General features: G+C 34.5%; 2 protein-coding genes across 2 annotated transcripts; one reads left to right on the top strand and one right to left on the bottom strand.

Annotated features, from left to right (window-relative positions):
- Positions 1-2,654: 2,654 nt before the first annotated feature.
- On the bottom strand, positions 2,655-7,751 carry LOC147401053 (Mitochondrial import inner membrane translocase subunit Tim17/Tim22/Tim23 family protein). Its single transcript, XM_086442167.1, has 5 exons — positions 7,577-7,751; positions 5,516-5,620; positions 4,901-5,156; positions 3,681-3,758; positions 2,655-3,038 (listed from the first exon to the last, which is right to left on the bottom strand). The coding sequence occupies exons 1-5, from the start codon at positions 7,613-7,615 to the stop codon at positions 2,896-2,898; spliced, it is 621 nt and encodes a 206-aa protein (XP_086298293.1). The 5' UTR covers positions 7,616-7,751; the 3' UTR covers positions 2,655-2,895.
- A 1,418-nt stretch (positions 7,752-9,169) lies between these two features.
- On the top strand, positions 9,170-11,943 carry LOC147401052 (large ribosomal subunit protein uL29-like). Its single transcript, XM_086442166.1, has 4 exons — positions 9,170-9,319; positions 9,620-9,755; positions 9,876-10,032; positions 11,615-11,943. The coding sequence occupies exons 1-4, from the start codon at positions 9,316-9,318 to the stop codon at positions 11,687-11,689; spliced, it is 372 nt and encodes a 123-aa protein (XP_086298292.1). The 5' UTR covers positions 9,170-9,315; the 3' UTR covers positions 11,690-11,943.
- Positions 11,944-13,317: the final 1,374 nt, after the last annotated feature.

Genomic DNA, 13,317 nt, shown 5'->3' with positions numbered 1-13,317 from the left:
TTGGGGAGGATGATCTTCTAATCATAGAGATCATCCTCACCAAAAATCAGCCCATTCCAAAACTTCTAACCCATGTAGGACAAAAAACGTTTGTTAAAGTGTGTGGTAAAACTTAGGGTGCTGAACATTTTCCTATATATATATATATATAGGGAAATGTTCAGCAACAAACATTTTGGCAAAACATTTTTGAAAATATGGGTTACAGGTTTTGGAATGGGCTGATTTTTGGTGAGGATGATCTCTACAGGGAATAGATCATCATCACCAAAAATCAGCCCATTCCAAAACTTCTAACCTATCAAAAATGGTTTACAAAAAATGGACGGTCCACGATTTTTCAACCTGTTAACATGGGGCTAGAAGTTTTGGATGGGCTGATTTTTGATGAGGATGATCTCCTCACCGTAGAGATCATCCTCACCAAAAATCAGCCCATTCCAAAACTCTAACCCATGTTTTGAAAAATGTTTTGCCAAAATGTTTGTCAAAATGTTTGTTGCTGAAAGGGACCCATATATATATATATATATATATTTGAGTGTTATAAATACAAGTTGGTGTGCTAATAGTAGTTCCCTTTCCATGGTACTTTAAGATCCCACTCATATAACAATTGAAAAGTCTAAAATGCGCCGCCACTACGGATGTTTTTCTAAGTGGATCCCATGGTAGATTAAAAGGCCTGAACTCTTAATAAAGAGAAATTTTTTTTTTTTTGCGTAAAGTAAATCATCTTTATTTAGTCCATTTCAGTGTGACACGGGTAGCATCCAAATCGGACCAAGAATTTGATGCATCAAAAATCAGAAGGTTCATTGAGAGAATGATGTGATTTGGCTATGGCCCACATAAGCACTATGTGTAATTGCAAATGGCAGAAAACGGGTCGGATCTAATTATATTCATATTATCAGATCCAAATCCGATTTATATCATACAAACTAAGATCATATCCAATTTCATTGGATCGAACTGTCAAGTTGGGTTGACTTACATTTTGGGGGAGGTTCAAGGGACATATGTAAAAACAATGGTTTTTCAAAACATGGGTTAGAGGTTTTGGATTGAACTGATTTTTTAGAAGGATGGTCACTTTGACGAGAAGATCATCCTTCCAAAAAATCAGCTCAATCTAAAATTTCTAAATCCATCAAAAGTGATTTATAAATTATTGATAAAAATTAATAAAAAATCGATGATTCACATTCTAAATCACTTTTAATGAGGTTAAAAGTTTCAGATTGGACTGATTTTTTTTTCGGATGATCTTCCCATCATCATAGAGATCATCCTCACAAAAAATCAGCTCAATCCAAAACTTCTAACCTATATTTTGAAATTTTATTAATGTTACATTGTTTTTTCATATGTCCCTTGATCCTAACCCTTACATTTTACATTAGAAACATACCTAAGATCGAGGAAATCATCCTTACATTCGAGCGGGTCAGGTAATGGTAGGTTAAGAGATATTTAAATCATATTTGATCCTTTTTTATTTGAATCTACTCTAAAGATCCAAACCCACTAAATTTCATTTTAGGAATCATTCTGATGTCAGGAATCATTTGGATTTCAGTCCAAGTCCAAATTTTGTATTATTTCATAAGGTTTACGATGAAATCAAAATGAAACACATTTTATCAATTAAACAGGGAGATGTTATTGCCACACCACTTGGTTAGTCTACTCCTGGGATGTTGCAGCATTTATATGGCCACGCCAAAAAATTTTACAACACTCCATACAAATAAGAGCTTCTCTAAACACACCAACTTTTACTTATAATGCACATTCTATATATATATATATGGGGGCGGTTCAAGGGCCATATGAGAAAACATATGAAAAAACTTTCGTTTTTCAAAATAAGAGTTAGAGGTTTTGGATTGAGCTGATTTTTTGCAAGGATGGTCACTATGATGAAAAGATCATCCTCACAAAAAATCAGCTCAATCAGAAACTTCTAAATCCATCAAAAGTGATTTACAAATTAGTGATAAAAATTGGTAAAAAATCGACGGTCCACATTCTAAATCACTTTTAATGGGGTTAGAAGTTTCAGATTGGATTGATTTTTTTTTTTTTTTTGGATGATCTTCCCATCATAGAGATCATCCTCACAAAAAATCAGCTCAATCCAAAATTTCTAACCCATATTTTAAAATTTTATTAAAAACGAAAGTTTTTACATATGTTTTCTCATATGGCCCTTGAACCTGACCCTATATATATATATAACAATCGTTTAATGGTGAATTACCATTTCGTGTTCACCATTAAAAAATAAGGATAGTTTGTCTTAAAACTTACCTGCAAAACTGTCTCTTTAATACCAATGATTTCATCACTTTAATACCAGAGAATTTATCACTTCAAAATCAAGGATATTTTGATTTTAAATTTACCAACGAATCCATCACTTTAAATTAAAAATATGTACTAGCGAACTCGCTGGAAAATGATTCATGCATGTTTTTGGAATTAATATGAACAGTGTACCAGCATTTGGAAATATGTTGTGCACATTTTAGGAAAAATCCCATCTTTTAATTTCAAAGGATTGGTATGTTATTAGTAAAAGTTGGTGTGCTAATAGAATATCTTAGCCGCTCCCCTCTCTTTGTTTTCTTTTTTTCTCAAATATAATATACACACAACAAAAATAAATAAATAAATGAAGCAAGTTACATAACATATCAACATATTCTTCAGCTATTAAAGGGGGAAAAAAATCAATATAATTAGCAGCAAAAAGGATCAAAAAATTCTCCAAAATCATTATTGTAAGGTGAAAATACATACAACCATCTAAGGGTATTTGTTTAGGACAATAGCTGTTGATTTTCCTTTCATGGGGTAAAATCTGGGTATTCCATCCCCTTAAATGCCTCAGTTTTGTTTATTCAGGTTCTCCTCAAGCCTCTCAATTGTGGCACCAACTCCACTCCTTGACTCTCCCCTTTCGTTTGATTCAGAATAAGCAGCCAAACTCTGTTCATTTGCCTTCTCTACCAACTTCAACTGAACCCACCCTGTAACAAAATGCCTCCATACAGTTTGAGTTCTACCTTCGAATTTAAAGATTATTTCTAATTGCACCCATTTAAAATTATACTGGTCAGATAATATGATCAATCGTTGGGTCGATTTCGAAATCTCCCACATCAGACTTAACAGGTGGGGTCTCCCCATTCTGTATGTGTGCCATTAGAATGGCATTGGTAGGTTCTGACCCAATCGTTCCTCTACCTTGCACTCTTACCAAAGATTCAAATAAATAAATAATATAAACACACACACACACAAATCTCATATAATTAAAAGTAATAATTATTGTCTTGCTTATTATTGTTGCTTGTCTTTGAGGGTATAGATCATTCTGTGGAGGATACCGTGATCTCAATTTTAGGTCTTCTGTTTATTAGGTGTAAACTCTCCAAGGAATTCAAGGGTCTGTTTTTTGGAGGACTTCTTAGATAGATGGGAGTCGGTTTGCTGTATTTCAGATGTGAACGTCTTGTTGGTTACCTCAACCAGCCTTCTTTCTCAATAAAATTTTACTTACCAAAAAATGTGTCCACATATTCTAAGGATACCGACAAATATCTAGAAGCACGAGAAAGGGAAATGATGTTAATTATGAAAATCAATGAAGAAAGATATGAATATGTTACCAAGTGGAAAGCACACTGCTGCACCTAAAACTGAACCCATCATCACATTCCTTGCACGCCAAAGTAGGGATCCGGGCACTGAAAGAGGAAAAAAAAAAAAGGAAACAGATAAATAGCACAAAAAGATAGCCACAAATAACTTATTTATTTTTCATTCTGAATTTTCTTAAGTAGATATCGTATATACCAGTGGATTATATGAGAGGCGCGGAAATAAGTATATTTTCTCTTCATTTTACATACAGGATTTGTTATGACGTCTTTATTAATATTAAACTTGAAATATCCAAGATTGTAATATCAACACAAAGATTCAAGTGATTGTTTAGAAGAAAAAAGTTCAATACAGCTTCGGATCATTGAAGGAAATTTTGCGTGTACATGTCAGTCTATACAGTTCAAATGGCAGGTGATCCTCTAGCATTGGTCATAACCAGAGAAATTCACACCAACCAGACTATAGTTTCTATCATTGGTCCAATTTATGGACCTTTTTCTGAGCAATTACCATATTTTGCATTCATTAAAGTTCTAGCCATTTTGGGTTCATTCATGTTCATGATTTTTATATTAGGATTCATATGTGATGTGTTACCCAACTTTGTTAAGTTGGTACAGGAGTGTGGAGTGTTGATCCCATGACCTAGGTTCAAATCCGGTAGATAAACCACTTTCCTTGCCTATAAAAAATGTGACCCATTGAACCCATTGAGTAAGCCTGGGATTTCTGTACTGATAAGTAGGAAGGCCATATGTACTCTTTTGGCCATCCAAATTATTGGAACTGTAGCCAATAACAAGAAAATAAGTTCATTGGGTACTTCTCTATTTAGAACATAGATTCTGATTTATTTTTTCATTTCTTTTTTTAAGATAAGTATTATTTTCTTTTGTTTTACGGAGAAATAAGGATTTGTTTTGGATGCTTAATTTAAAGCTAATAGATTGATTACACTTTTTTTTTTATAAGTTGATTACACTTTTTAGAATAGAACCTTTGTCACTTCAAACAAATTAAGAACAATAAAAAAGTGAGATAAATTGTTCTTTCTTGAACTGTAATTCTTGAGGAAGAAAAACCACATGGAGTCCACAGAATATACGACCCAAACTTAAGGGCTATATCAAGAGATCCAAAATATGGAAATTTCGAGAAATTGTGATTGTTGGGGAACATTTGAAGTATCCTTAAGTACAATAAATGAGTTCTGATTTCTTACGGATGAGACCGAATGTTGCAGCAGTAACAGAACCAGCTCCAACAACATTGAAAACATCGTGTACACCCCTTTTCTCAGCGAGCAGATTCTGTACACCACAAAATGCAGCTGTGAACATTCCAAGGCGGACCCCACCAACTATCGACCCTTTAGTCACTCGAATAAACCTTTTCTCCATTGCATCTCTCATCAACCGGTACTGTTCACGCTTGTCTGGCGTGCTCCCAAGCTTCAACAATACTTCTGCATCCTTGCTCTGCCATGATAGCAAACAGGTTTCTACAACTGTCAACAAAATTAATTTGGATGGCATCCAAGAAAATTCTCAACCATTTATGGGCACATATTTTGTTAAAACAACATTAATAAATGGGAGAACCCTACATCGACAAAATGGGTCAAAATGATGCCTAATTAAGCAAATTCGAACAAAACATCCTCACAAAATTACAGTTTCTTTTATTGCATAAATTTTTCTAATCTATCCACAAGTCCAATCTTCTATGTAGTCTTTCCTTTTTCTATTTATGCGCGTAGGTTGGTTTGGGAAGAGTAAAGACACAACAAAGACAGAACATGACTACACAGAAAGCATATTCAAAATGTCAAACTCACAACAGATGCAGAAGCCTCCTTGCTACCTCCATGTAGCATGCCAGCGAACACTCCAACAACCGTGGCTTTCCCCCAATTTACCATTCCTGCCTGACTTGACGTTCCCTGATTCAAAAGCAAATAGTGTAGTCGGTATTCAGTAATAAAGCAATAAAATAGTAAAAAAAAAGAAGAAATAAAACCTTCAAGTAAGAAAGGTAAGAACAACATCGCTGACACTTCTCCAATCATGGACAATGCCAACATTCTGACTTATTACTAGGAAAATCTTCTAATGTGCACAACTAGGTAGTAAACTATCTATACTGGCCCTTCTCCATTCCATGAGATGCCTAAGATCTTCTCTACCAATGTAGAGCAGGTATCTTGGTATATCTACCAAATGAACCTTCTATTTTTTTCTTTCCACCATCAAACAAAATAGAAAACTCCATAAATAACTTTAAAAGGAAAATAACTCTAAAAGTTAAGCTTGTCCTTGGATAATATTGACCAAAATGCACCTCATATTGACAAAAACTCCATAGGCACCGTAATCCATCGTATTTTCATTATCCCTTCTTCTAAGAGTTGATAAATTTAATGCATCAAGTTACATAAGAATTGAGTCTGATATAAAAAATGAATCTCTCTTCATAAATGGGATCATATGCAAATATTAATATTTAGTATACTAAATCCATCATTGTATAAAGTGTGGTTCCAACCATATTCAGAACTAATAGGGAATTATAAATTTCACTTCCATAAAGGTATTTTAAATATTCTAGTTATAACAACAACAAAAATAGTTTTTGCACTCTCAGAGGTTATCCATTATAATTTTGAAGCAAACTGAAGCTTAGTGACACTTATTCAGCAGTTCAAGCATGCTAACCCTTGAAATTTTTTGTCCTTCTAAGGGCCTTTACCGAGTAAAAATTTAGTGACACTTGGAAGGAGGAATGTCGTGTAAAATTTGATGCTTCAGAAATATCTGAAGCAAACACTTTTGTTATATTGGGTCTATTATATACAAGGATGGAGAGACTGAGAAAGAAGTTACCTTGAATTAAATGGTTAAAGTGGAAGTTTGCTTCTAGAGAGCTATGTCACAGAGGAATACCTTATGAGATGGCAGTAAGACCAATTATGCTTTACGGAGCTAAATATTGGACAGTCAAAAAGCATTGTGTCACTAAATTGTGTGGCAGAGATGAGGATGTTGAAATAGATGATGGGAAAGACTAAGAAAGATAAAATTAGAAACAAACAATTTCGGAAAAATGTAGGAATATCTCCAATAGGCAATAAACTAATAGAAAGTCGACTAAGATGGTTTGGGCATGTTCAATGAAGGCTGATTAAAGCCCGAGTTGAAGGTCTTAAAATAGCGAGAGGAAAAGCCAAAAGAACATGGATGGAGCTTGTAAAAGCATTTATTAGATCACTTTCAATTACAAAAGACTTGGCTCTATGGTTTTAAATCTCGTTCGAGACCGAGACGAATTGTCTCAGTATCATCCACCAACGAGCCGAGTTGACAAGTCGTCTCAAGGACATGTTTTGTTCTAATTCTAAGCCCTTTTCTTAAATCTCGTCCGAAACGATTCAAGTAAATCGGATATCGCATCCGAGACAAGACGTCAAAACGAGCTTTAAAACCATGCTTGGCTCTCGATTAAACACCTTCCTCTTAAATTATAAGAGTTTACTCTTGAAAATTACGTTTTTTTTTTTTAATTCATATAAATTTACTACACGAGAAAAATAAATAAAGGGGGCCGAGAAGACCTAATTCCTGCAAATGACTAAAAAAAGCAGCAAAAACCATCACTTAACAATCCATCTATAAATTCCTCATAAAAGGAAAAACTGTGATCTCGAAATCAGGATTGCAAGTACGAGTAACATCGATCTACGTTTCAAGTGAATTCGACAGTATTAAATATCAAAAAACCAAACAGGTTTGATTAATTCAAACGCATTAATAGTCTAAAAACAAACAGATTTTAACATCTACTCTGTATAATAAGCGAATATTATACGAAAAATCCTATCTTGAGGTGTAAAAAATCATACCTCATCAACGATTTCTTCTGGTTTTTCTTGGGTTTCCATGGCTGGAATGCTTCTCTAGTAACGAATTTCTTGATGAACAGTTCAAATTTAAAACCTAATTCGTTCCAACTTCCATGAGAGACTCAAGTCGGAGCTTCTTCACTGCTACGAAGTGCATAAGCTTTCTTCATGGAATCGAAAACCTGGTTCGGATCCCTTTGTCCTAACCCGTTTAGAGTCGGGTGTATGGTTAGGGCTGTCAACGGATGTCTACCCAATTGGATATAGATATATCCAACAGTGTTTACACTTTAAAATGTACTTAAAAGCTATTCCGTATGTACAGTATAATAATAATAATAATAATAATGACTATTATATTTATATTATTTTAAATCAAAATTAATTGAATTAAATGTACCACCAACCAAATTCGTATCCAAAATGAATTCGAACATAAAAAATATTTGAAATTTTTAGATAATATTTGCTTTTTCAAAATTCGAGTTCTGATTTCGATCATCTATTGGCACCCCTATTTATATATATATGGTTGAATGGCTTACCAATTAGGTATTGTTAGTTCCACTTAATAAGAATTATAATCGAACTGGGTGAATCATAAAATCGATCAGTTTGGTTCTATGCATTGTCAATATCTTATAAACCCACTTGTAAACAACATATTCTTAATGAAGAAAAAAACATGAATATTAAATATAAAATTTTATATAACAAATTATTAATTTATACATCAAAAAATAAGTTATATGTATAAGTTGGCTTCGACAATCAACATTGTCCCATATGGATTAAAAGTTTCGGGCTAAGCTGATTTTTTGTACGGGTGATCCCTATGGTGAGGACATCATCTCATAAAAAATCAGCTTAATCTGAAACTTCTAAATCTATCAAAAGTGATTTATAAATTATCGATAAAAAAATAGATGATCCACAATTTTTAAATCACTTTTGATGGGTTAGAAGTTTCTGATCGGGCCTAAGCTTACTAACCCAAGTTCAACCTTAGCTTGATCTTTTAAAATTGGGTTGAGTTTGACAATTTTGGACGATTTGATAGGATTAGACTTGTTGAATAAACCTAATTTTATTTTGATTAGTAAATAATTTTTATATTTAAAAAAAATACAAAAAAATAAATAAATAAATAAATAAAATCTTAAATAACCTTTAAATCCATGATGGAGAGTATATTTAGACAAGTCATACTAAACCAAAGTTCACATTAATATTAATTAATTTATTCACAAATCATAATAATAAGATTGAATAAAAAAGTTAAATAAAAATTCATAATTAATATAAAAATATTTATATATTAGTATATAAATCATATTCGGGTTGAGTCGGATTTCGCGTACCATCAACCCGAATTGAAATTAGGTTGGGATATTCTAACCCACCCAGGCTCAACTCATTTTCTATCTAACTCAGCCCAAACTCGACCATCAATCAGGGTGAGTTCGGGCCAACCTGCCATAGTCCAAGGCAAGGAAGTGCACATTCAAGGGAAATCCAGTAATTTAATCCACGGCTAGATTTGTAACCAAACAGACCTATCGAGGGTATTTTCGCCATTTAACGGAAGACGAGGGTAGAACTTGTCCACAAAAGAAATAAGCGATCGAAGGGAAAGAACAGAACCCTAAAAAGCACGACTATAAATAAAACCCTTAAACAGGCGAACGATTCATTTCAGCAGTGGAGAGAGAGCAGCGGAGCTTCGACGATTTCCTTCAATGGGTAAGTGAAGATGAAACTCAGTAACATTATATGGTTCGATTTCTAGGGTTTTTTTTTTTTTTTCTTTTAATTTTCCTTTACTGTAACATCTATGCAACTCCATAGATGAGTGTTTCTTCTGCATTTTAGGATCTACCGCACCTAATTTTGTTAGGGTTTTATTGGCTGGTTTCTTATAGGATTTCGAATTGTTATTCTAGATTCTGGGATTTCTATGTTTCTGCAACGTTGTAGGGTTTCACAGTTTTATATCTAGGGTTCATGTGTTATAGATTTTATTGATTTTTTTTTTTTGTGCAGCGAGAATTAAGGTTCATGAGCTCCGAACCAAATCTAAGACCGATCTTCTGAGCCAGCTCAATGAGCTTAAGGCCGAGCTCGCGTTGCTCCGAGTTGCTAAGGTTACTGGAGGTGCACCTAACAAGCTCTCAAAGATGTAGGTTTCTTAATCTGAAATTCTGAATCACTTGTATCAGTTTTTTATTTTATTTTTATGGATTTCGATCCGTTTTGTGTTCTGTTTGCTTAGCTATTGTACGTTTATCTGTGATTGCAGTAAGGTTGTTAGGTTGTCCATCGCACGTGTCCTTACTGTAATCTCCCAGAAGCAGAAGTCTGCATTGAGAGAAGCATACAAGAAGAAGAAGTTCCTTCCATTGGATCTTAGGCCAAAGAAGACCCGTGCAATCAGAAGGCGCCTCACCAAACATCAGGTACTTAGTTCCTTTATTTTCGTTGTGATCTTCATTATTGTAATAAAATTGTCCGATTTTTTTCACAAATTTGAAAAAATTCACCTGAGTAAGGGACGCAGTTTTTTTACCCTTCAACCTCAACATTTGACCTAAGATCCAATGGTTTTTTTTTTTAATATTTAATTGCTGAGTCTTTTTTACCTTACAACCTCAACATTTTATGTTCTTTGACCTTCAAATCTCAAGAACAAGATAGGGTTGAGGGAGGCCCAAGATTGGGTCTAGTTAGGGACCAGCTGATTAGATTGATGAATTAATCGATGTTTTTTTTTATTAATTGCCAAGTGGGGTAACTTTTTACCTTTATTAAATGAAAGAAAGAAGACCTAACTACAAGCAACAAAAACATAGATGATGGGTTTTGGGGAAGAAACCCAAAAGCATCATTTTTTATGATCCTCGAACACCACTCCGAAAATTTCCCTAATTTTAACCTAATTAACCGAGCTGACTGCCCACCAAATAATTGCTAAATCGGAACTTTGTTACTATACTCTTCGTATGTGGACTTGTTGTAGGCTAGTTGAACTAACATATATTTTATTCATATCTGGAAGATTTAACTGCTGATCAATCTAAGAGATGCTTTTAGTTGTTATAGTTAGTAAGCATAGAACTTACTCACGGGGTAGGAAAGATAGTTGGGTAACATGTGAGCTTAGTTGGGAACGACTAGATAGGAATTATTCACTCTATGCTATCTAAGTTCTTCTCCTACTGTCTAGAGACAACTATAGAATTTTTTTTCTGTGATTTATTCTATTCGGACCTTGGGGCCATTTTCTACATTCAGCATATAGACCTTCAAATCCTTCATCACTATATTCAGCCACATCTTTTCCTCTTTCTTAGCGTCTTTTTGCATTCCCCATCCTACAATAATTTGCTGTCAATGATTAGCAGAAGGCCACAACCAGGTGCAGTTTGCTTGTAAGCTAGGTGGGGTAAGCTTAACTCAGGGAAAGTCTAAAAAATTGTACTAATAAAATAAAATAAAAATTGTCACTTTTCTTACTTTTACACCCCTCAAACAAAAGCAACACCTAACTGATTTAACCAAAATAGATTTAAAAATCCTCGGGCATGTGGAGAAGGGTGGTGGGTTTCCCTGCATTCCTCTTAGTTGATCATGACGAAAAAAGTGTTTTAAATCTATGCTTATATGGTACTTGGCTATATTGGAGAGTATCGTGTTGAGAGATTCCTTCATCCATTGATTTTTTACTTACTCTGCCCTAGTATTTTTCCGCTTCATCTTTACAATTTGGAATGGTGGAATCTTCACGTACTCTGCAAGCAAGAGGGTTCTTTTTATTGTACCTTTTTTTTTGTTTAGTTGAAATCTTATCACGGGGCCTGCTTTCCTGAGAGATTCTATTCAGTTGGTCAAGGCTTTTACAGAGGCATGTATCAATTTATTTAGCATATGGAAGCTAGAGTTGATAGGATCACCGAGCCTTTTACATTTGATTGTGGCTGAGAAATGTGTGTAGATGAAACTCACAGTTAGTAACATTAATAGATATTTCTGTCTTTTCAGGAATCACTGAAGACTGAGAGAGAGAAGAAGAAAGAGATGTACTTCCCAATGAGGAAATATGCTATCAAGGTATGAGGTAGGGAATGAGATGATTGTGATAGGCTGACGCACTGGCCCTTTTAAATTTTGTAGTTTGTTTTGACTTCTTCAAGGTTTGACACCCCATGTTATCTTTCATTTACTTGGACATCTTCCAGTCGGTTTAAGTGGTATTTGTGCTTACTTAGATGGTAAGCCTATATAATCTAAGTCCATTTTCTGTATTCAAAATTTTCTAGTTTTTATTATTTATATTTTATGTTGAATGGCAATGGTTATGAGTTGGGTCATGTAAACTCTTTACTCATACTCAGTCATACAGGATAGCAAGTTAATTGCCCCAAGCCCCATACACCATAAACCATTAAGATAGTGTATCAGACTTCGTACCCTTTTGTAGAATGTTAGATGATGGTGGCATTGGTTCTCGATACTAAACCTACTTGTTGGGTGTTGGATTGCGATGGATAATCAGTCCAGTTGGATCAATCCCTCCAAGTCCAACCTTCGCATTCCTTTTACGGCACTTAGTTGAAACTAAAAAATGTTTGTTATTTTCTTGATGGACAAATGATAATCGTTGGTGGCTCTGGAATTTAATATTGGCCTTTACCCAATTTATCAAAAAAGAAAAGAGCCATTTACTGCACATGGGATTGTTATGATTTTGATATATTAATTTCTCCATTAATTTTTGCCAAGAATGGTATGGAAGTTAGATCTGCAAAAAATATGATTTGAACAATTTTATGTAAAATTCAGATTTGGGCAGGACGGTCAATTTGCTTCTTCTGTGATTTTTTTTTTAAAAATTATTTATCAAAGAATAATGCTCTGATGTTACCTCAGGCTGGAACCTCATATCATAATTTAAGTTAAGACCCCTCTTGAGAGCAACTCCTAGAACAAATTTCATAATGGAAGATGTGAGCATTTTGGATCCACCATTTTGAATATTCAAGGTGTTTGCAGTCCAACCGTGTGTCATCCAAAATAGTGATTCATAAATATTTTTTTATATTCAATCCAAGATGAAAACCCTACCCAACTGTCAAAAAATTAGGAGCCAAAAAACACGGAATAGCTCTACCAGTCTTCCATTTTGGAGTTTAAAAATCTGAAATGGAAGTTTTGGATGACTGCGTTGGAGACCCTCTGTAGTGTAGTGGATTATGCACGAACGGCAGTGTCCCTTGTGAGACAGTGATATTATGAGAGTTGCTATTGGCACACCAACTGTTACTTGTTACATTTCAATGTCTTAAATTATTTCTCACCCCCAATTAGAGATTAAAACACTCTTTAAGCTTTTATTCCCATCTCAATCAGCTAGTCGCTTCAATCACTCCAGAGTGCACAACTTTTGACACTCCATAATCCCCCTGGCGTTAGGGCCTGTTTCGTTAGTTTCACCCTTGAGTTACAAGAAGAGCCTTAATTCAAACCCAAACCCTAACCTTACCATCGTTGTGTGGGTGGGTGGTTCTTCATCCAAGTCCAGAATGACCTCTCTTGGATCTAGTGGGAGTTCACATGGTGGTGGTGGTGGAGATGAAGATGTGGTGTTGAGGAAGCAAAGAATGGTTCAGGATTCAGTGGTTGGTGTGATGTTTGGGGTACTAACGAGAGCGATTCTTAAGTTTGTTGAGATCTCTATAAGTTTG

This window comes from Akebia trifoliata, chromosome 5 (genome assembly GCF_017979445.1).
Source record: "Akebia trifoliata isolate Shusen 1 chromosome 5, ASM1797944v1, whole genome shotgun sequence".
NCBI classification, from domain to species: domain Eukaryota; kingdom Viridiplantae; phylum Streptophyta; class Magnoliopsida; order Ranunculales; family Lardizabalaceae; genus Akebia; species Akebia trifoliata.
The sequence above is the reverse complement of the archived record's forward strand: the minus strand, read 5'-3'. Positions and strand labels throughout refer to the sequence as shown.